The sequence below is a fragment of the Vanessa cardui genome, chromosome 3 (assembly GCF_905220365.1).
Source record: "Vanessa cardui chromosome 3, ilVanCard2.1, whole genome shotgun sequence".
NCBI lineage: Eukaryota > Metazoa > Arthropoda > Insecta > Lepidoptera > Nymphalidae > Vanessa > Vanessa cardui.
In genome coordinates, this window is record NC_061125.1 from 13,785,147 (window position 1) to 13,810,327 (window position 25,181).

The 25,181-nt window shown below is 32.8% G+C and overlaps 1 protein-coding gene across 1 annotated transcript in view; it reads right to left on the reverse strand.

The window, feature by feature from the left end:
- Positions 1-25,181, reverse strand: part of LOC124543931 (lysine-specific histone demethylase 1A) — a 336,248-nt gene that overhangs the window by 8,019 nt on the left and 303,048 nt on the right. The window contains exon 11 of the mRNA XM_047122261.1: positions 5,180-5,332. Coding sequence (XP_046978217.1) covers positions 5,180-5,332 — 153 coding nt within the window. The remainder of the gene's footprint in view (positions 1-5,179; positions 5,333-25,181) is intronic.

Consider the following 25,181-nt stretch of genomic DNA (forward strand, 5'->3'; position numbering starts at 1 on the left):
CAGAGAGACAGAAAGAGAGAGAAAGATTTAATAATTTTCATTCACAATATTATTATTTAAATTTGGCATTTTTACGCAAACTAAACTGTCTTAGCTTTTTTGGACCAACTCACAATTTTTTTATCACAATCGAATCAATGTTTAAGGAACATATCACGGACAGACAAAGAAACATGAATTTTCATTTAGTTTAATAGTATGAGAATATTATTCATAGTCGTATTTGGAAAATTAGGTTATGCCAGTTGAGCTTTGACGTGCACTTTCTGTTCACAATTGACTCCAGGTCGTCAATGAAGAAACACATCATCAGGAAACTTTGTTGGTTGAAATACGGTCAGATCTGAAACGTCCTCCAAGCCTTCACTTCAAGAGGACAAGATTTTCCTAACGATGGGATGTAGTTTACAGTCTGTTACTATATCTGTTATTTTAATCTTAAATGTTCATAATGTTAAGTTTAAAAATCAAAGGAAGAAAATGTATATTTATTTTTAAAAGAAAATATGTACAAATCTTTGAATATTCTTTTAAGGTTCAAAGTCGAATTAACCAGCCGTGAACAGTTTTAAAAGTATACGATGTTAGCGAAGCGTTTAAATTTTTTTTCACATAGCGTTTCTCGAGTGCCTGTACCACCTCTTTAGCGTCTAACTGCCTCTTTCACGATAGACCCCGCCTGTATGCAAATGCGGTATAGCTCGGAGCACGACGAGCGGGCCGGGGGGCAAACCGCCAGGTCAACAGAGGCCCGAACGTATTTTTGCGCCTCGTCAAAGTAAAATTAACGCGTTAGAATTGCAAATCACTCCGCGACAAAGACGACAAGAAGCCGACGGCGTTGTGGATTTTTCTCATAACGGCCATTAAAGTGACGAGTCTATCGTTTGTTTTTTATTCTATTTTTAAATCCGAATCAGACTAGCTGTTGCCAGCGACTTCGCTCGCACGGTAATTGATTACGTTACCTGAAATTTCAAACCCTTAAAGATAGAATTTCGAAAATTCCTTCCTTAGTGAATGTCTACTCGACAAAACGATCTTACTTACCAAATTTCAAGGCCCTAACTTTAATACTTTTTATAATGATGAATCAGACAGTCAGGACTTATTATTTTATATATATAAATATGGTGAAGTACACTACAATAACGCGATGCGTATGCTTGCGAAAAACGAAAAATTTTGTTATGTCCACTTTCGATATTAATAAGAGTTAAATATTAAAACATTGTTTGGGAGGAAAGGTTATGAAGTACGTTATAAATTTAAAATCGAATCTAAAACAAAATTAGAATAAAAAACGATGAGAAAATCCATGTTAGTGAAGTCAGCGAGCGTTTTACATATTACTTTCATACGTAACTGTCATCGATGCATAATTTACTCATAAGATAATACAAGCTTTGTAATTTATAGATGTATTTTATAACTATCGGTAAGATGCAATGATTCAGTGTCATACATTAATTTGCCATTCAGAATTTAATGAAAAAATATAATATGCTAAACGTTTCGAGAATATTAATAACAATCTATCGGTTATTTTAAACGAACACGGTACGAATTTGTTTGATAAATTTTTATTTTAACATAAATAAACATACGTGTAGCTTCTTTGCATATCATGTTAAATTTTATTCGTATTAAAATTCATAAATCACTGACTTTGGTCGGTCGCTTCAATGTGTACTAACATTATAAACGCGAAAGTAACTTTGTTACCTGTTCACGACTATGTTGCTGAACATATTTGGATGATGTTTTGTATGGAGATTGTTTGATTCGCCGGGGAAGGATATAGGCTATTTTGTTATATGTACCGTGTATTCAATAATTTAATATGTGTATAATGTATTTTACACAAATAATATGTGTGTATATATATATATACATATTAAATTATTAAATACACGGTACATTTAACAAAATAACACTGATTACATTTTTGTCTGTCCGTCTGTTTATTTCGGCTAATCTCTGGCACGGTTGTACCCGTTTTGACAGGACTTGATATATTTTATTATCGTAATAATATATACTGCCGTCGTATGTAAAAAAGACGTTTCTACAAAAAGTAAAAATTGAAGATATTAAATGATTTATACTTATGAAATTAAAAAACATGCTGCGGGAAGTAGATAGAAAATAAAAGTATTTTCTTGGTGTATTACTACGTGTTTTAAATTGATCCAAAATATCGTATCAAAAAAATATATATATGACATATAAAAAAGTAAATAAATAACATTTTCTATTTCATCTTAGTGAAAAAAATATCGATAAATAAGTAATACTACATAGAAAAGACGCAATTCCGTATAAGCGTTTTTTCGATTTAGTGATTTATAAAACATCTTTTAATCGTAGGTATGTAGTATATGCATAAGTATCTAGATAATTCGTAGGTAACTAGAAAACAGCATTGCTACTCTTTATTTTGATTTTTTGATTTGATAATTCAAACTATCTAAAAATAAATATGTAACACAACCTAGGGATATGCTTTTCAATAAATCATCATACATACCAAATTGTTTTCATAATCAGATATTATTTAAAAAATTTCGAATCAGAAATTCTTTGGAACATAATATTATCAAGTCTTTTTAAAAAAATGTATATAAAATCGCTTAGGTACATCTCAAATTAAATTTCTTAATATTGGATGCAGTTTAAGACAAAAAAAAATACAAAAGAACAAACAATCTTATGAATTTTGAAAAAACAAAATTACTACTTAATCGAAGCAATTATAGTACAACAGGATCAAAGAAGAGAAAATTATTCCATATTTAAAAAAGCTAAAAATATAGAAGAAGATTACCGAGCGGCAGATACACCGATATAGGAATAAAAAAGAGCATAAGAAAGAAAATAAAGACAGCAAAGCGAATCCTGGTGAAATAAGAAGCTGCATGGCCAATACCCCAAAAAGGTGCGTGACTTGGCTAATGTGGACACAGAACAGACATTGAGGTGGCTGAAGAAACGGCCCCTTTCAGCTTCACTGGAATCATCTTTATTTGCGATACAAGATCAAGCGGTATTAACTCGTCAGAACGAACGCGATATACTGAAACGAAGCGTAGATGGTAAATGCCGTTTGTGTGCAACTAAAGACGAAACTCAGTGGAGAGAGGTGAACTCAAGCAACCCATTGTAAAGGAAAATAATACAGCCAAATTAATGTGGGAAATTCCAATACAAACAGATGTCGCAATCACTCACAATAGACCGGACCTTATAGACATAGATAAAACCATCAATAAAACTTACCTAATTGATGTTGCGGTACAATCCGACTATAGCATTGGAGCAAAGGAAATAGAAAAAATGAGCAAATATCATCCGCTGAAAGTGGCACTCTCCAGATTATGAAAAACCATAGTCATGACGATCCCAGTTGTAGTGGGAGCTACGGGCGCCGTGACGAAGAACTTGGAGCGGTACTGCGAGAAGCTAGATACACACGTCAATATCAACATCCTTCAAACACAAGCTTCACTTCACTCATCCACAATAATCAGTAAAGTTCTCGGAGACACAGTATTTGTCACACATTCACAACAAGCAAACAGCACATAGCGGAACTCATAAGATTCATAAACAATCTCGCTTAAGTAATTAATATTAACAGTTTGTACACTTACATTACCTACGCACAACAATCAATGCATTCGATCCTTTTACTTTATTGAACTAAACAAGAAAAAACAAAATATCATTATGAGTTGCTGTGATCCCAAAATTGAAAAGTAGTCTGTAATCATTCATTTTTAACTTTGAAGAACGCGTAGTCTTTGCTGTCGAAACGCTTGGCCCTTGGAGTAGTGGTGCAAAAAGCTTCATCAAAAGTATAACACCTCGCCTCATTGCCTCCACTGGTGACATGAGGGCTGGTTCGTTTTTGCCCAGAGGATCCGAATTGCGATTCAACGGGGAAATGCTGCTAGCATTCTTACCACCATTCCACGCGGTCAAGATTTATACAGTAACTAGTTTTAGTTCATATTTGTATATATATATATTTAAGCATTTAACGCGTAGTTGTAAATAGTAATTTAATATTAAGAAAAATATCTTTAGAAAAAAAAAAATACAAAAACGTAAATAAATAATTTAAAAAAAAGAAAAAAAAAGGGTTCTAAATATAAAATAGGAGGGGACATAAATACTCTTTTTCCAGTAGATCGGGACGGAGCATTTATTAAAACCGACTCAAACGTCGAGAATGTACAAACGTGATGTACTAAATAACAATATTAGATGAAATTTATAGCGCATAAACAAATATCGCTTAAAACAAAATTACCATTTTACGATATTTATCGAGCCTAGGCGCAAGTGACTACGAAACCTTTGTACCGCACACCCCACTTCACCCCGCACAACAACTGATACTTAGAAGAGCAGACGTATCTGGCACTTACGTTGTACTAATTTTGAAAATACTACGACCAAAAGTCATATTTACGCAGAAATGTCTTTCTCTATTAGTATAATAATCACAACAGTGTAGTTGTGTCTTTAAAATCCGTCAACAAGTAGAAGCTACTTTTCATTGTATGATTTCATTGATGATTTGAATGTAAATTTAACGCTTTTACATTTTTACGTCATTTCAACTTAGTAAACATTAGAAATGTCTTTTTACCTTAGTGCTTAGTTGAATAATTCGATAATACGTCTTATTCAGGCACAGATAACTTAGCTTGTGTCAGTTTAAGAAATATACAAAAAATACTGGCAGATGCGTCTATTTTTACTGATTCTAAATATGGATGAAACTCAATTTTGAAAAAAATGTTAGTTGCGTCTTTTTTTCTTATGACGGCAGTATATACGAGTTACTGAATAAAATAGTTGTACACTTTCACTGTATTATGAATATATAACAATTGTAATATTAACATAATATATAATGAATAAATAAATTATAAAATAAAGCCTTTTAAACCAAACGTTTTGCAGTATAATACTTGCACCAAAAACGATTCTATATAAATTCGTCAAACATATAAACATACATCGTTATTTAGGTATATTATACCAAGATGAAAAAGTATAATGTGATATTATTATACAACTGTTAAAAATAAATTTGATATATTAAACATCTGATCTCTGCTCGAATACAAACAACGCGCTACGCTTCCCAAACATCCAACCCACTCACCCTTAAACGTCTGCGGCTGGTTCGGGACACGTGGGTTGACAGCCTTCACTGTGACGCCGGGACCCCCGTACGATATCTCTGTGACCGACGTGCCCAGCCTTATGTCCAAACCCTCGGATAAAGCCACCGGAACGCACGAATAGCCGTTTCGAACTGAAACAATACATTAAATTTGTTACAATAAATCCATAGAAGTATAAATTAAATTAATTATTTTACAAACAATTTAGTGGGTTTAATTCATACTTATAAAGTATTGATTGAGTCAATATTGTCATTTTATTTTATATAAAATTAACAGTTTATACATTTTCCACTACTTGGCTAAGGCCTCCTCTCTGTTTGAGGAGAAGGTTTAGAGCATAATCCACCACGCTGCTTCAATGCGCGTTGGTAGATACACATAGCAGAATTTCGTTGAAATTAGACTCATGCAGCTTTCCTCACTATGTTTGCTCTCACCGGCGTGCACGAAATAAATTTCAGCACATGAAAACCCAGCGGTGCTCCCTTGGGTTTGAACCCGCAATTTTCGTTTAAGATGAACGCGTTAAACCACTGGGCCATCTCGGCTTAGTCGCAAATATATCATTTCATTACTAATGAGGATTTATCTTAATCCATGTATATCACATAATGATTAAAATAATTACGTGACACAGTTTTCAATAACAATTTCGATTCAATTATAAGGGACGAATAATGCATCGAATTTGAAACTGTTTCATCGATAATATTGAGCACATCACGCGGCGCCGTCCTAATTGATGATACTCGATACGTACTGTGGCAGGCGCCGCGTAAACCATTAATATTTCAAAATAATGTTTTCGTACCATCTTTTAATCAAGCTGGTTAAAGCCTCGTCTTCATACCATTTATATTGTATCGATTATTTATTTGAATTAGTAAAAGTAAGTAAAAAAAAGTAACAGCCAGTAAATTTCTCACTGCTGGGATAAGGCCTCCTCTTCCATTAAGGAGACAGTTTGGAACATATTCCACCACGCTGTTCCGACGCGGGTTGGTGGAATGCACATGTGGCAGAATTTCGATGAAATTAGATGCAGGTTCACGATATTTCCCGTCACCACCGAGCACGAGATAAATTATAAATACAAATCAAGCACATATACATAGTGGTGCTTGCCTGGGTTTGAACCCGCAATCATCGGTTAAGATGCACGCGTTCTAACCACTGGGCCATCTCAGCTCTCATTTAGTATCAATATGATAAATTCAAAACTAATCATATTTCGAAGTGTTAGTTTTCATATTGTCATCACAGAAATAGATAGATAAATACTTCCTTTTCTCAGCTTATATTTAACTTGGAATAATTATAAAGTTCATCTGTGATTTTAATGATCATTAAATTTATTTGTTGTGGTTAATAATATTTAATTGTAAAATATTGTTTTATGTATCTAAATGTGCCTCAAAATATAAGCTATTTCTTATACAGATTTTAAACACATCGATCTCTAACAGACACTTTTTTACAAATAAAAGAAAATATTCTATCGACGGAAGGCTCATTAAAATGTGCACACTTATATGCATACATATATTACATGTCAATCAAGCGATCGGAACAAAAAGATTGAAAGAATGACAAATAAACGAACACACTACCACATATCATTATTAAATGAAATGAGTCTTATTTTATCATTGAATTCGATGTATGGAACTGTTAAATATTTAAGCTTAAATATTTGGCGTAGAGAGTTCAGCAATAAAGCTGAATTCAATTAGGTTGATAGCGTCACAATAGCGTCATCGCTCGGACTCCCTATTGTGCTTTAATAACTTAAGTGGATTCCTAGTGCACTATAAATGCTTATACCGACTGTTGCTCGTAATAGTATCAATATTGCAAGATGTTAAGAAATGTTGATTCGTTAAAACTTTTCTATTATTGAATTAAAATTTTATATATGCATATTTAAGTCATTTACTTTAGAAACCTTAACTCTATCTCTCTCTTTCTTTCTCTATACGTGTGTCTCATGTATTTGACTAATGAAAAGTTGATAGCGTCAGCAAAATAAATATTACGCTGTTTTTTCTACGATTTAATTTTCATAATTCATTCATAAGCGATTCCAATTTGAAAAAGCGGGCAAATTGGCCAAGTGAACAGCAACATCCACAGGCAATAAAACTTATGAAGCTTCGTGAATACTAGTAACAAAGATCCTATGGCATCCTAGTTACCTGAATGTATACACCGGCTCACTCGTCCTCCATATCGGAGCACGGTAAAACTAAGAATAAGCAATGAGTAAATGGTAGCAACCCATACGTTGAAATAAGTATCCTAAGCGAGCTGAGATGACCCAGTGGTTAGAACTTGTGCATCTTAATGATTATGATGATTGCGGGTTTAAGCCCAGGCAAGCACCACTAGCAGCACTAAGAACACTCAGCAGTGGGAAATTTACAGGCTGTTACTTTATTTTTTATGTTACCCTAACAAGCTACAAACTCCTACCACCAGTAAAATCTCAGTATGAGTCAGTTTCATTTATATATAAGCGTATAATATTTCTTTTAAAAAAAATCAAATTAACCGTATACACTATAAAAATAACTCTGATATTCTTTCTGATTGGAGTAAGTTAACTTTAACGATGACAAAATTAATATCAATACAAAGTTAAGTGTGAATAAATATACAAACGAGATAAACAAAAGGAAACATTAGCAACCCACACAAAGAAAACGCATCACCCGTAACGTGTATTTTACGATCCAAAAAAAATAAATAAAAAGTTCAATGACCTCGACCTGTCAAATACGTCTTTAAAAGTACAGTTCGCATAAATATTTTTGCCATTCATTTTAATACATTCATTCAATCAGGCAGATTGATTGTGATGATTTTATATGTACTTATATTATTTTTTAGTTATTTAGGAAAAGTGATTTCTATATAAAATAAAGAAATAAGAAAGAATACATATTTAATGTTCATTTTGCTTACCCTACCCGACCTGTTTATATTCATAGCTATCACAATATAGAAAAAAGTTATTCCTGGAATAATTTTACGCGTAAACGTAAACACAACTAATCAATAATATTCTTTCTTTAGATGTGAGTGAAATAAAATGTAATATATTCAAATATATATAAATATAGTATTTTCAAATATACCATCGCTGACTCTTTGTAGACCTTTTTAAGGTACATCACACAGTACATTATTTTGATCTATCTCGTAGGGTTTCCAATATAAAAGAAAATAAGAAAGCGTTTATTTACAACATCACATTGGAAAACTGTTTTCAGTGTTCCACTACTATATTAAACTTTCCTGATTTGCGGAAAAATGCTATAATAATAAAATAAACAGAGTTATAATTATTCTAAACAAAATATAGATTTTTTTGCTATGTAAAACGATAGTCATATTGTCTTTCGAGACCAATCTCACCAAAAGTAATTCTTCAAAAAACAATGACATTTTCCGTTCGTCCCGATAGTAACGAATTAAAACCGTCTTACGTTGTACCATTCTGATGATAATTTCATTAAATATTAGTATCCTTAAGTTTTATAATTATTCTTTAAGCAAATGTCGCATATTACTTTCTTACACTAAATGATTGTGCTTTAAGGTGAGATTAGTTTCGAGTTTGTTCGTACAGAATAGATCTGACATTTCACGATCGTAAAGATCCACATCGAGTTGTTTTATAATACTTCGACTAATCTTCAGATTATAATCAACCGGATATTATACATCATTCAATAAACTGTACCTATTTCAAAAGGACGTAAGACCTTATGTTTTAGAAGTTTAAAAAGCCCTTTAAAAAATAAATATAAAACTCACTTAGCCAAGCCGTTATAATAGATACGTAAATTTAAAAGAAATTATTATTTAATTAAAAAAAAAAATGATACTGCCGTCGAGTAAGATATATTGAAGTATTAATACAAATCTTAGGCCAATGAATTGATATAAAAAAAATACGCGTATTGGAATACAGAGTAATGAAATAACAGAGAATTATATTTGTACACAAATTACAGAGTAGCTATTAAACAAAAATATATGCTTAAACCTCAATATCACTGGAGCGGCAAATAGTTTAAATGCTAAGTGACCTGTGTCCCGCGTATACAGGGTGCACTTTAAATGCAAGCTAGCACTATTCCAGAGTTTAACTGTATTACGTTAGCTTGTCGTCGCTGGCTATTCGGACAAACTGACCGAAACTAGACGACGATTAGGGTCATACTCGTTACGTCGGATGAGAACACAGTGAGCGGTATTAAGAAAACAAAGTGCACAATTGAGCTTTTATTTAACGTTGGAATGAGACAGCTGCTCTGCTAGGTGCTAATTTGCATCGGATATTACGTAGTTTAAGCTAGAATTTTGTTCCTATGTAAAAATACTTGTTTAAATAAAACACTCTGTATAAACTCTAATTATATTTTTTTGCAAATTGTAGTTGCATAATATAATACAAATCGGATCAATGTGTGCGCGTGTATAATTATTATTATTACTCACATTAATAATTTTAATTTTGTTCGTATAATTATGATATTAATTTGCTATCAATTTATATTTTTATTATGATACACAAAGGTAAAAATAAACATATATTATGTTATTATTTTCATTAATTTCGATTTGTGGATTTGGTCACATTTGTCGTAGAATCGACAACCGTTGGGGAAAACGTGTTCTAGAATGGAGACCGCGTCTCGGCAAACGTAGTGTAGGACGTCATCAGGCAGTGGAGTGACGATATACGCAAGGCGGCAGGCTGGAGTTGGATGCGAGTAGCCGGTGAAAGACCACAGTGGCGTTCACTTGGAGAGGCCTATGTCCAGCAGTGGACAAAAACGGGCTGATGATGATGATGATGATGATTTGGTGATCCAACAAATAATTAATAAATTGCAGACGACTGCACTTAATTATACAAAAATGACACGTCGTTTAATACAATCGGGAATTCAATTTTGTATTCGCTAATTTTGCTTCATTATAATATTCCGCACGCTCCATGCACCTTTTGTTTTATAATCTGACTAGCGACCCGCCCGGCTTCGTACGAGAGCAATACTGATACTAAACATACTAAAGAATTTGTTCATTTAAGACATCACGTTCTAAAATTATCAGTATTTCTTTACTAGGTATATTGTACATTATTATATACAATAACCTTCCTCTCGAATTACTTTATCTATTAAATAAAACCGCATCAAAATCCGTTACGTAATTCGAAAGATCTAAGGCATACAGACAGCGGTAAGTGACTTTGTTTACTATGTAATAATATGACAGCACTATTCATCAACGCCAAATATAAAACGCTTCTTGATTTCGATACATATATAATATAACTTTCATTACAAGCATCGTATAGCCAGTCACGAACTATATTCTAGTTCCTGCTTCAGAAACTAGCTCTCGTATAAATATACGTTGGAACGGTCGATGTCCAAACCGTATCAAATCATGACATTATTCTAGGCCATGCCTCAGGACTACGCGTACGAAATCCTAATGAATGGTAACCCTAAGTACGATAAAAGCCCGCGAATGGGGCAGAGACAAACGGGGTACGGCGGTTCTACGGGGCTGTTACAGTTCTAGCACGACGTAAGCGAAATTAATGATATTTAATTTCAGCTCATTAATAAACGGCCTTAGGAACACAGGTAACAATATAATTACCAAAAAATTAACATTGATGAAAATAAAAAATGTTTGCCCTCCGAATTATTCATTTAATTGTGGTATGAATGAAGGTTCTGGGTCCACTTTTTTTTTAAATATGTAAAACATAGGTGGACGTATAAATCGACCACCTTATGATAAATGGTCACCATCAATGATCCCCACTAAGCTTAGGTAAGATGTTACGTCAATTATGCCTGTAGTTTTAAAGGTATCGTGATACCATTAAACCGAAACACAATAGCACAAAGTACTGCTATTGGTAATTAGAATATCCGTTGGGTGGGTGGTACCCTACCACCACACATACTACACACTATCCATATAAAGATGTTCCATTATTAATGAATATAGACTTGCAATCCACATCACTTGTAAAATATCAATTAAAAAAAAAATAAGGCAATTCCATATTCAAAATTTAAATATCCGAAGGTACATTTAAAACAGTTGAAGTTTATTCCTTTCTCGTTCTGCGGGCGAACACTACATCCGTTTTCGGTATGTGAGATATATTTCATATAAATCGATTGAGCTCATGAAGCGTGAACTTGCGGTGAAATATTCTGAAAATCGTAACAAGCCCACGAAGCATTTACCAAAAATGCGAACCATGGAAGCGACATTCGTGAAACTGGGTTAATTTATGTTTTATATTTTACACAATACGCTTTTTATATAGTATTTTACTACATACCAAATTTCATTTATAACACACACACACATATATATATAAGACTGCACTATTATAAATTTAATTTAAAAAAAGAGTACATTTATTGAAATAAAAGAGGTTTTAATGCACTCGAATAAGAACAGCGAAATTCAAATAAACGTATTCGTATAGACTGTATAACGGCGGTTATTGCCATAAAAATAAATAACATTTGTTTTGAATTTAGAACAGAATATACGATGTGATATTCATATTTGATACTGTCTAAGATCATTCCATAATAACTGTATATCGTGGTAGACGGTTCCCGAACATCCTTTGCATGCTAGCATACTTCACCCACGGAACTTCTCATTGTCGGTAGTTTTAGAAGCGCTTTAGCAATTTCGGCTTTGTGGTTGTATGGAATTTTTGCTTTGCGATCTAACTGGCGCGATATTGCCGCGTTTAAATTTTCAAACGACTGAATAGCTGAAGTTGAACCAGAAGTTTAAAATATTGCGCTCAATAAAGTATTATAATTCGCGTACTATTCGTATTTGAGTATAATGGTATAACAAAGTTTGCTTTAAAAATTCTGAACGTTTTTTTTTTAAATAGTATGAATAAAAACAAAAGTGTGATTATGAAATGGCCGCGATGGCTCAGTGGTAATATAATACTAAACAAAGATTACGCATTGAAATCCATGACAGTAAATTTTGATTTATTTAAATTTGTGTTTATAATTCATCTCGCCTTCAGCAGTGCAGCGTACCTATAATATTGCGTCTGCCACATTTATATTTAAAAAGCCGCATTAAGACTACCTGGCTGTATACACTGCAAGCCTTTAGGCCAGCCAGATTCTTAGAAATACACAAGCTAGCTTAAAGTACTTTTTACTTAACTATAAAATAATAATTGTCGTCCGCGGGTTCGCTTATGTTTTAGGGGTCTTTTGATGTTAAATATTTAATGTAACCTTTGAACTTCGAGTATGGACTCCTTGGAGATCAAGCCCCCTTTATATCTTATTTCATCAAATAAGAATCAGTGTTTTAAATTTAGAATATTAGTATAAATATTTAAAAAAAAAACTACATTTTAAAAATGTTTATCAACTCCGCTACGTAATTCCGTTACACTTTATAATTAATTATTTTTTGTGGCAACATTGTATTAAGATAAAACTGTATGAAACATTTTTTATTCGTTCAAAAATAAATTCAACGGCAAAATTTAATCCAAGATAGGCCGCGCTACCTGTGTAGATAAGTGTTGTTTATGCCGCGTGGTACAAACGAATTTACGATCGCCGAATTTTATTCAGAAATCGCCCATTAGCACGTAAGAACTTGCGCGCACTGGTAAATTTTGTCACGGTGACTGTTTCGTCACTCTTGCCAAGTCCGTGAATATGTACAGATGCAGACACAAATGTCACGTCGTAATGTGCGCGCACCTCCATACATATTCATGGACTCGACAAGAGTGACGAAACAGTCACCGTGACAAAAGTTACCAGTGCGCGCTAGTTCTTACGACGAAAAAAAATACGCACAATTCGTTGCTTGAGGAACATTAAATTTTGCTTAATTTGAATAATGCTGCGTGGCTATGCGTTCAAATGGCCGTAATTAAAGGTGTGTACACAGCTTTATTTAAAGCGTAGCGAGTGTGATTAAGTAGATTTTAAATTAGATTAAAAATGTTGTTCAACAATAAACTAACACTGATGTAATTGTTGTTAATGTATATTTCATTGTTGAATTATTGGTTTATATCCGATTTTATACCTATTATATCATTTGATTTTTATATCGCTTTTCTTTTTAGGTAACTAAAAGTGATTTTTAAAGGTGTATTGTATATTAATTGTATAATTTGAAAAATATTACCTGACACTTCATTCAATTTTTTATCCAAAAACCATATTAAAGTCTGTTATTAATCTTTAAGTATAGGAAAACCAAAGTTACACTTAAAAAAATATACAAGTTATATGCACTAAATTATTTATTTAGTAAAATTTGAAAGATTTTAAAAACGCATTAATATTACATACATTACATACATATATAATTGTATTTAATTGATTTTTTTAAATGTTAAAAAAGTGTAACTACTGAATTTCTTGCTGGTTCTTCTCGGTACAATATGCTTTCCGAACAGGTGGTAGCTTCACTTAATTGTAAAATGACGATTTAAAAGTGCTTGTAAAAGCCCAATTGAATAAAGTTTATTTTGATTTTGATTTTTTGATTGATTTTAGAATCAAAATAAACTCACATACAGTACGGGAATAAGGCACGACCAAACGGACTGCAACTCATCAACACAACATATGCAAATTAATTGATTTGACGATAAACAAATAGAACTAATTACGGTTAATCGCACTAAATAAACTTACGAAATTATACAACAAACGTCGAATGTCAAACGAATGAGATATTACCGATCGAATTAATGATCGAAACAATTGAATCGAATTCGGCGTCCGTGCGAATACTAATTATTCAAACAGCCGATAATTTACTATTTAAATATTAAAATTTTAATCATTCGTTTTTCGTCCGAACGATTTTCGTGTCACCGGATTGGAAATGTCAATTGATCAATGTCTTACCGAACGGACGACATGTTCCTGTCAAAATTATATCATGTTAATTAAACAACACTAGTGGCTCGCGCGCGAAACTTGACATTCATTCGACGGATTTTTTCAAATTTCGAATCCTATGACTGTTTTTTCTTTTGATTTTCAAAAAAAAAAATCAAAATCAAAATAATGTTTATTCAAGTGGGATTTTACAAGCACTTTTGAATCGTCAATTAACAATTAAGTGAAGCTACCACCGAGAAGAACCGGCAAGAAACACAGTAGTTACTCTTTTTCAACATTTTAAAATACAAAGTAATGTTAGTTAATACAATTATTAAAATTAACATTTGATGTGATTGTAAACTGATCACATCTAATCGCACGATTGTCATTTCTTTTTTTAGACGGCCATGGCGCCGCTTTCTACATGGACAGTAACTTTTTTCCGTTGTCAAAAATTCAAAACAATTCAATAAATTGCTATCAATAATACTTCTTTGCACATCTATAGCCGGAGCTCTTCAAAATGAGTCTATGACTTTTTTCAGTGGGACGAAAATCGGTTTACGCTATTAATATATAAATTTTCGCAAGACTTTATCATATTATGTAATGTACATCATTGAATCTTTCATACATCTTGCGACGTTATAATGTTCTATATTTAATTAATTGTCTATGATAATTTAATCTTAAAAATATCTTATCTATCTTTATTTTGTTATATTAATTTATACTTTTAAACAAACGTACATACGTCCTTTATCTTTTTGCTTTCGATTGAATTTCGTAATAAGATGTAACTAGTGCATCTTTTTATTTCCAGGCAGCTTCACAATTGAAAATTCGAGAAGGTTTTACTTTTGATGTCGAGTTATATCTAAGAGAGATCAGAGTTTAGATTTCATAGTCATTGTTTTTAGTTCGGCGGTCAAACGATCATTGTGAAGAAATTTACACATATTGAAATACATTCTAGAATATTCTATAAAATGACAATACGGCAGCTTGTCGGTATAAACTCAAAGCTCCTCTTCGTTACATGTAGAGGAAGTCTTTAGCCAGCAATGTTGGATTTATTGGCAGTTACTTTTACAACTAACGCCATCTATATGACGTAGTTTTATGTAAATTTGATGTAATCGTACTATTTACAATTTACACGAGAGAGTTAAATGCAATTTAAATTTGATCTTATTTCAGTTCAATAAAACCGACATTAAAATGTAACATAGCCACTTAAAGTAATTGAACGTGCTCTTACAGATGTAACGTCGAATGATCATTATTTAAAGTGTATAATTCGCCCATTACTGCGAGTTATGATTGTGACAACGACTAAATCCAACAAAATCTCACTCAATTAGAAACGGATAGTTTTACGAGGCGCTTTTTATTATAATAAATTTTCGTTCAACAAAAAACGTATTAGCTCACAAATTTTATTATAAAGAGTTTATTGTCAAATTCGTCAGGCGAGTGTTTAGAGAAACAAACATACAATCCCCGTAAACGTCTCGCTTTATCCAATCCCAAGTTTATATTTATGGCGTCTTTAGAAATGTTCGTACTTTTAAATTATATAGCTACTTAAAATACATTGAATAAACAAACAATAATTTTCTATTATAAAAGAAATTAATGAGAAGATACAAAGTTAGAATACGAGTTTTGAAACTAAGAGCCAATTCACACCCGAATAGGCATTAATAGAAGTATCATATTGCGTAAAAAACTTCTAAGCATCGATTGAAATTATGCTTTTGGATAAACTCAATATTTCTTCTTTAATAGAATAAAATTTGCTTGTAATTATACTTTTGCATAATTATTACATAAAATGAAAGATTAATTATCAAATTGTATACAATAATTAGCAATCTCGTAGTTAGATAACTATGTTGGTCTAATATAATTAGTGTGTACGCGTTAAGCTAATCGACTGGTACTTGACGAGGGTCGGGAGAGGTCGCGGCGTGCACACCGAGCCTAACCGGGAACACGGCTTGGCCCATTATTCGACAGACGCGCTTCGACGCCTTTTAGCCCTTTGACGTCGAGAGGCCCCATTAGCATCAAGAGTCTGCTTGATCTCGTCAGTTAATTACTGACCTCAAAACAAAACCCGATGAAACAAAATCAACAAAAAAAAGTACCATTACATATGACAGGCCAACTAATAAAAGTCCAAATCGAAAAAGGTCGATTAGATTTCGGTATAAATCAGACGCGTTCGATTTAATCACTGTCAAAAATATATCGAAGCGAAAAATATTCAAACGAGGAACCGATCCCGATCGTCGACGAGGACCACGCGACGCTCGGAATGAAGGCAGCCGAATCGGCGAATGAAACTGTTGATTACGTACCGCGCAAAGTTACGCCCCGTCAAACGGAATTTTATTTACTCGGTCGTGTCGAAAAACAAATATGATGGCTTTTAATTTATGAGCGCGTCCGTCGAGCTCTGATCAGCCGATATTATAACGCGGTATACATTCGTAGCGGGCAGACGAGCCGTTCAAATTCGTGATACATGTTTTATTTGATCTTTTTATAGGCGCTCGTTTGTGCCGTGACGACGGTGTTCGAGCTAATGGAGATATCGTATCTGTCATATCAAGAATATATCGTTTGACAGTTTTATTGCGATTGCATGCGATGTTGAGATAAAATACACGATTTAAGGGTGAGGATATGTTTGGTTCGACGCGAGTGGGTGTCCGCGTCTTGTACTTTTGCGTAAAATACTTTTCAAGAGACCATAACGAGGGTGTTGCTTTAATTATGGTTTACGTAGCATTATCACATTCGAACATAAATAAAAGTTACTAAGATCACAAGAGAAGAAAATCAATATTACGTAAATGGGTACTGTGAAAAATACTAGACAATGACTCTTTAACAATTGGCTTGTCTTTTAAATCTAAATAACTATTTGTGTGCAGACACACAGGCTTATAATTTGAAACAATTCTACTTAGCACGATCTATCTTTAGAATTGTTATTGAGTTTAAATCTCCGTATATATAATAAAATTAACAATAAAATAATATCATTAACTGTAAATATTTAATCCCATCAAAAAATAACTTTTGGGAAATTTAAATTAAATTCTATAAATATCATTATTAATAGAACGACATATATACATACGAGAATAAATTCCATGAAATGCCAAAAGAAAAGTAGTAAAACGAAACATAAAATTTTATATAACCACAGAAAATTCAAGATACACAAAACAAACATAATACGTTGAATATAAAGGCTACAGAATATACAGTCATCTTGAATTGTTAATGATCATTGTTGCCTCATTACTTTTAACACAGAAGCAATTACGGGTGAATTAAAGTAATTTAAAATCTCCAGGAGATGCTGGCGATTTGAATCGTAATAAAGTCTAGTAACGTTGTAACGTGAGCCACTTCCCAGCGAGCTGTGTAATCGCTACCAAGCAAAAACTTGACTTGAAATTCTACTCGGATGAACGCGAACCATTCGTGAGTGTGCACAAAATTTATATAAACGTATAAATATGTACAATATTAATGTATTTGTTTTATACATAATAGATACAGAGCCGAGATAGCTAAGTGGTTTAAACTAGTGCACATTATACGGTGATTGCGAGTTCAAATCCAGGCAAGCACTAATTAATTTTCATCTGATTAATTTGTGTTTGTAATCTACTAGTAGTTGCGTGCGTATTCGCTCGCTCTTAGGGTGTTAGTTGTCATGTGTCAGGCAAAAAAGTATGTCCTTTCTTGGAGTTCAAGTTTGTTTCATACCATATTTCATCAAATTCGGTTCAACGGTTTGGTCGTGAAAGAGGAACAGACAGACAAAGTTGCTTTCACATTTATATTATTAATATAGATTTTTGTTTGGCAGTGAAGTGAAATAAGATAGAGGGGACCTTAGCTCTACAATTTGATATTTACAGCCGCTTATATCGTTCTCAGTAGAAGAAAATATAGTGAGGGAAGTTGCATGCATGTAACAAAAATGCTCAAAAACACATTGGGCATGAGTCGGGACATAGTAGAAGAAGTCTTTGATAAGTAGCTCGCCGATAGGGATTGAGGTCAACAATATTTTATAACCAACCTATATTTAATATTTCATTACAGGAACAACTACTGTTAAATGTTAATTACTATTTAAAGTAATTGTTTACAAATGTACGTAAATAAAATTGACTCTTAAAATTAAGACGTCAATTATTTAATAAGTCAAATTTAACTATTTTTTTACATATAAAACACAAAAAAAAAACAGTTGCATGTGTAAACTATTGCAAGTGTTTAAGGCAATTATAAATGAAATGAAAAACCAACATTATCGCACGATAAACGATTAACGTACCGCTGTAAAGGGTAAACCGAATAAGTATCTAGTTAGCCGCGTCGACGTCTGACACTTATTCTTTAAGCGTGATTTGTTCGCAGTCGCCATTAAGTAGCCATTTAAAAGTAGATCACTCATCTCGCTCGCCCCCGGCCACGCTACACACCAGTGATTTTATTCAACGTGACGCAGCTTAAAAGATATCAGATAATATACGTACCGCGTGCACATCTTGATGCCATTTATCTTATAAAGTGACCGCGTCCACGTTTAATTGGTTAGTTCAGCAGCTATCATGTAGAAATTAAATACATTTAGGACATAGTTTTTTTATAACTATCGGTGTTCTATAACGAGAAATAATATGAACTCACTTTTAACATTTTTTGTTTTTCGCATCTTAAGTCACGTGAACAAGACGTTCGTAGATAATGTCGAAATATCGAACTCCACCGAGTAATAAAAAACATGCTAAATATCCCAGATTAAATAAATGTATGACTATTAAGAATTATTAGTTTTAACGAAACTCAAATTCTTTCGAGGTTTTCCCGTCTAAGTTTTATCATTATTATTACGCAATTTTGTTCAAGGTAAATTGAATTGTTTAATTAATTATTTAAAAACATTTGTATTATCATTCATTAGAACAACCAACCTTGCTTGACTGACACTGACTCCAGATATAATGGATTTGGGTACCTCTTAAAAATATTTGACAACACGGTTTTTAACATGGTCCATTTAAGTTATCTCTCAATCAAAAATATGTTGTTCTAATCGGTTTAATAAATACATACTATATTCCATCCCTTGCATTTATACTACTTACTTTATGATATACATATATATTAATATTAAAAAATGTGAAAGTAACTCTGTCTGTCTTTTACGCTCTTTTACGACCAAACCACTGAACCGATTTTCATTAAATTTGGTATGAAGCAAACATGGACTTAAAGAAAGGACATTGGCTACATTTTTTGTCTAACACGTGATAACCAGTAACCTAAAACGCGTCCTAATCAATACCGTACATATTAGTACATTACAATCTTTAAAAAAATGCTTGCAACTTATCATCTCTGACTTTAACTCCCACGAAAGGACAAAATTCTATCGAAATCAATTCAGTAGTCTAGCTGCGGTTAAAGAGAGACATAGTTACTTTTATTTACAGTAATTAGTATTCGTCTAGATCAAAGAACGAAAGGCAAAGGCGAAGCTAATAAAAGCAACCTTAGTAACGCATATCCGAGAACATTATTCTATTGGTTATTAATTAATGCATCCAACTAACATGTGTGTACCAACATTTGCAATTAGCATCCATCAATCTAAGGCAGAATCTGTAATCACGAATCAATTATCATCGCGTTGTATACATTGTATATTTAATCGGTTTATCCTCCACTTCACGTTAAACTAATTAGTTAAGGCATCGCACTAAGAGGTTTTATGAGCCCACATATAATTCAAAATACTGATCTTATCACTATAATTACGAATACAAAATTATTCTAAATTCAAAAACATCGAGCTAAAATTAATAAATGTTATGCGACCAAACGAAGAAGAATGCAATGAAAGCAAGATTGCAAGGAATAAGATAACATTCTAAATATTCCGAGATAAGTATGTAAGTCAAGACTGACACGTCTGCATTGCATTATCTGTGGAAGTCACTTCTATTGCACAAATCCTCTCGTGTATTTAACGCTCCCGTGCCTTTGACACACAAAAGGAGGATATATATAAAAGATGCCGAAATCAGATGGTCGGATCGTGTGGACGTCTCCATCGAGTGACAGACGTCAGGACAAAAGGGGCCTTGTAAATCAGCACATCGGGACGTCTGAGACCGGACTGCAGGCAAATCAGATATACCGAGGCAATAAGGCTGTTACGATTAAGGGTTAGTCAATGACGAATAATATTATAATAATTCAGATGGACAAAATATATTCCTTAACAAATTTATTTTAATAAAAAATAAAATGATTCAAATCTAAAATGAAGTTACTTTTAGAGGAAGATGTTGCAAATATAAAGTCTTTTGTAATATCTTTCAATAAACAGGGTTATTTGTTAATCTTAATGTAATCTTATTTTTCCAAGCCTGTTTGTAAGTCGTGGCACTTTGTTCATAATTAACCACAAAAGAGTTTCTTATGTCGATCAGACTTATGATCAAGTAAACACTTGTGCTGAATCCTTAATACATCTGCTATTATCTGCGAAATTATTATTATAAAATAGAAGCATCTGTTTGGAATATTAAAATAGCCCTTTTTACTCAATGCATATGTATTTATACATGATACATATACCAATATAACATTTTTTACAATTTTTGTCTGTCTGTCTGTCTGTTTGATCCGGATAATCTCTGGAACGGCTAGACTGATTTTGACGAGCCTTTCACTGGCAGATAACTGACATAATAAGGAGTAACTTAGGCAACAATAACAACAATAATATTTTTTTTGTTAAATTCAAACGCGTATAAGGTCGAGGGCACAGCTAGTTCGAAATAATATTATTTATTATTTACGTCTACTATATAACCCTTTATATAACCAGGATGTAACGTTATAAAAAAGGATAGTTTAACAACATCCCCCATTGAAGTATACGAACCAAAGTTCATAGTAAACGGCCTTGCAGTAGGTGTGAGTCTATTAACAAACATTAATATCATTTTTTATAATTGTAGACCAGTAATATAATAAGATTCTTTAAAAATATCAGCAGTCTATTGAAATTCTTATTCGAAAATAATCTAACCGGTGAAATCTTCCCCTTGAAAATGAGTAAGCGAAACCTCCGCGCCGCTGCCTTTAATTTGTCTTTTGACGTGATATGTGTCGACAAGTTTATGCTGGGTATGGGTTATGAAAGTAATATACGTTTCTTGGTATTAATAAACGGATACCTTCGAGCAATTTTATATTTAGCACTAAATTCCTTTTATTTATTATTATTTTAATTATATTTACACGAGTACAGACGGCATTGGATATCGTTTATTTTAATACATTTATAGTTTGGTAATATAAACTTATATCCTTAGTAATAAATTACTTAAAAAAAATACTGAACCAATTGACATGAGACTCGTAAGTAGCATAAGATGAAGTGTGTTTTTAAGATTAAGAAAACAACATATATATTTTACTTGGTGGTAGGGTTTTGTGCAAGCCCGTCTGGGTAGGTACCACCCACTCATCAGTTATTCTACCGCCAAATAACAGTACTCAGTATAGTTGTGTTCCGGTCTGAAGGGTGAGTGAGCCAGTGCAACTACAGGCACAAGGGACATAACATCTTAGTTCCCAAGGTTGGTGGCACATTGACGATGTAAGGAATAGTTAATATTCCTTACAGCGTCATTGTCTATGGGTGATGGTAGTATATATATATATATATATATATATATATATATATATATATATATATACACACAAGACAAAACACTACCTACTGACGGACACATCTCGAATCTCCGTATTTATAGTCTCTAAATCCATCTTTCGCAAGTTAGATGAATTTTTTTTAGAAATGAATGTTGTAACTTGAGTCCCGTGGAAGGACGTAGTTTGTTTAGTTCGATCTTCAAGGAGTAAAATGGGTGTCAATGGTTTTTATAGTATATGGTATCTAGGCAGACTAGTAACTGGGTCATCTGATAGCAAGTATTGACCATTCCTTGCATTGCCAATGTTACACCAACCTTAAGAACTAAGATATTACGTTATTTGTGCTTATTTCATCGGCTCACTCACAACTCAAACCAGAACACATGTATAATGAGTACTGCTTTTTCACATCACATGACAACCGTTGGGGAAAACGTGTTCTAGAATGGAGATCGCGTCTCGGCAAACGTTGTACCGTGCCTGAGGACATCCTATGATGTCCTCAGTGTCCGCGTGTTACCCAGACGGCCTTGCACAATACCCTACCACCAACTAACGCAAAGTTTGCGTACTATTGGTAAAGTTTTATAAGTTTCGCGTGGGAAAAGCTACAAGTTCAGCCAGTATATGTCATATTTCTGTCTGTCATATTTATATATTATATGTTTTACGCAACATAAAAAAACATTTAAAACACATAAACATTTCGATTTTATTACTGAATGCTATTATTCATTTTTTAAAACAATATGTGCATTCACTTTTGCGCTATATTCAAATTTGCTTTTGAAACATATATCGTAGTCAGCCTAATATCGTAATACTTATTAATAAGTGCAAACAATGAAAATCAACATTTAAAATGCGAATATAATACTCGAATTTGATTACGTTAACCTAAATCAACTCATAAAGGATGATTACTTATTTTTCCCCGAATCACTAAAACCGAACGAGACAAGAACCTCGGGCGGAAGGTTCGTGTATAAACATTTACTGACCATAAATCCTGAATGATAAACGCATTATACTGCTTTTCTCATTAAAGGTTTGATTTTGTATAAGAAACTTTACGCCCCCTCGAATATATACACGAACCTCGAAAATAAGTTCCCGTTTATTATTTGTTCTTTAAAACAAGATCATTACCCGCTATCCTGTATTAAGAAATGAAATTTATAACAATACAGGTATTTATTGATGTACAGTCGTAGTAAGAAAAGGTTCGTCAACTTAAGATGCATTTTCGTGTGCTCAGTATCAGCAATAATCAACTTTAACGATTGAGAATGACATATTGCGTCGCAATGATTAGATGATTAGATTCAAAAGGTACTTAGAGTTTAAGACTTGACAAAGGAAATTATTTGAGAACTGACGAAGGTTTTCTTACTCTGACTGTACAAACAAATGAGTGTATTATACTGAATGTCGTAACTTACTCAAACAGTAATAAATTCTTTTACGAAATGATTACCAAACATAAAAAATCAACTTCTATCTATTTTAATTTATATTGGATAGTATTTATTGAGGACAAACAAAACAATAATTTTAACTCATAAACATATCAGAGGGAAAAAGATTTGTTTATATTCGTTATTGAGGTAAAAGTCGCGGTAAATGTATATATAGATGTAAGTTTATAGTTGTTTGGTTCTAAATGTAAAATAACTGTAAACTAGCGACCCGCCCCGACTTCGCACGGGTGCAATATTGATACTACATATACTATATAATTTGTTTATTTATGACATCATATTAGAAATTTCTAAAGTTATCAGCGTTTCTTTACTATACTGTCTATGTATTATAATACAAAAAACCGCATCAAGATCCCTAGCGTAGTTTTAAAGATTTAAGCATACATAGGGATAAAGGGACAGATAAAGCGACTTTGTTTTATACTATGTAGTGAATGATATAAAAAAAGAAAACGTTACTAGTCTTTTCAATTACACAGTATAGCCTTTGTACTAAAATTAGTTAATTGAATATTGCCCACGTTCAATTAGTAAGCTGAATGACACTCAAACAATATCCCGTTCATAGAACAGGATAATTTGCTTTGCTTGAAAATTAACCTATTCTATGAACGGAAGATGTGTAGATTGGACGTAATTCAGGTCACTGATTGAACGGCACCGCTTAGTAAAAAGGCTAGGCTATTATTTGAATAGCTATACAAGAAGATGATTTCCTTCTGACAAGCTTTGCTCACGCGGCATTTCTTGGTGGAAACACAAATGCGCAAGTCATACAATAGGTTCAAGTGTGTTTATAAACACAAATGGCTTCGTGTTATGTCAGAAGTAATATATACAAACCACAGAGTTCCTCGCTTACCTACTTATTAATATATTTTCATAATAAGATAGGACGCATGTTCAAGACAACCTAAGACAACCTAGTTCAAACCCTGCATGCATTAAAGAGTTTTACTAACACGATTTTTCAATTACTTCTTTTTTATGATATAGTTGGGAATCTGGCGGATACAGAGAGAGAGAGAGAGAGAGAGAGAATAGGAGAGAATAGGAGGATAACCTGATGGAAAGTGACTATCAGCGCCCATGGACGTCTGAAGCACTGGGAGGCTTGTAGACGCGTTGCTGGCCTTTAAATTTTCAGTCCATTCTTAACACTAGCTTAGTTTTTGACATGAGTAGTATTCAAACGCTTTTAAGTACTAAATTTTTTTTCAATGTTTTAAAATTGCCAACCCAGTGATCCCTGAAATAATTATGATTGTGAATGAACAGGGAATGTCTGTGTACAAACTCTTGTACTATAATATAGCCTATGCTGCTAGCTAGCCTCACTTCAGAATTACCGCCATAGCCAGAAATCATCCAGGAGGAGATAATTACCATTATTACGTCATAATGATAATGATGAAATACACGACAAAAAACATTTTGCTGTTATTTTTATAAAATTTTAGTGCAAACCATTATATGTTTTACGGATTAGTATTAAAAGTAAGATTTCATTTCAAGCCCGATTTTAAGTGCTACATTTTTCGAACTTAATGTTTTAATATAAAACGTTTCTGACGCAACTCATACTAGGTTTGGAAGTTAGGTTGTTTAATTGTTGGATTTTAAATACAGACATTTTACCTGCCTTTTAATATATATTCAATCAATGTCAATGAAATGAGACTGTACGAATATATATATATATATATATATATATATATATATATATATATATATATATATATATATATATATATATATATATATATATA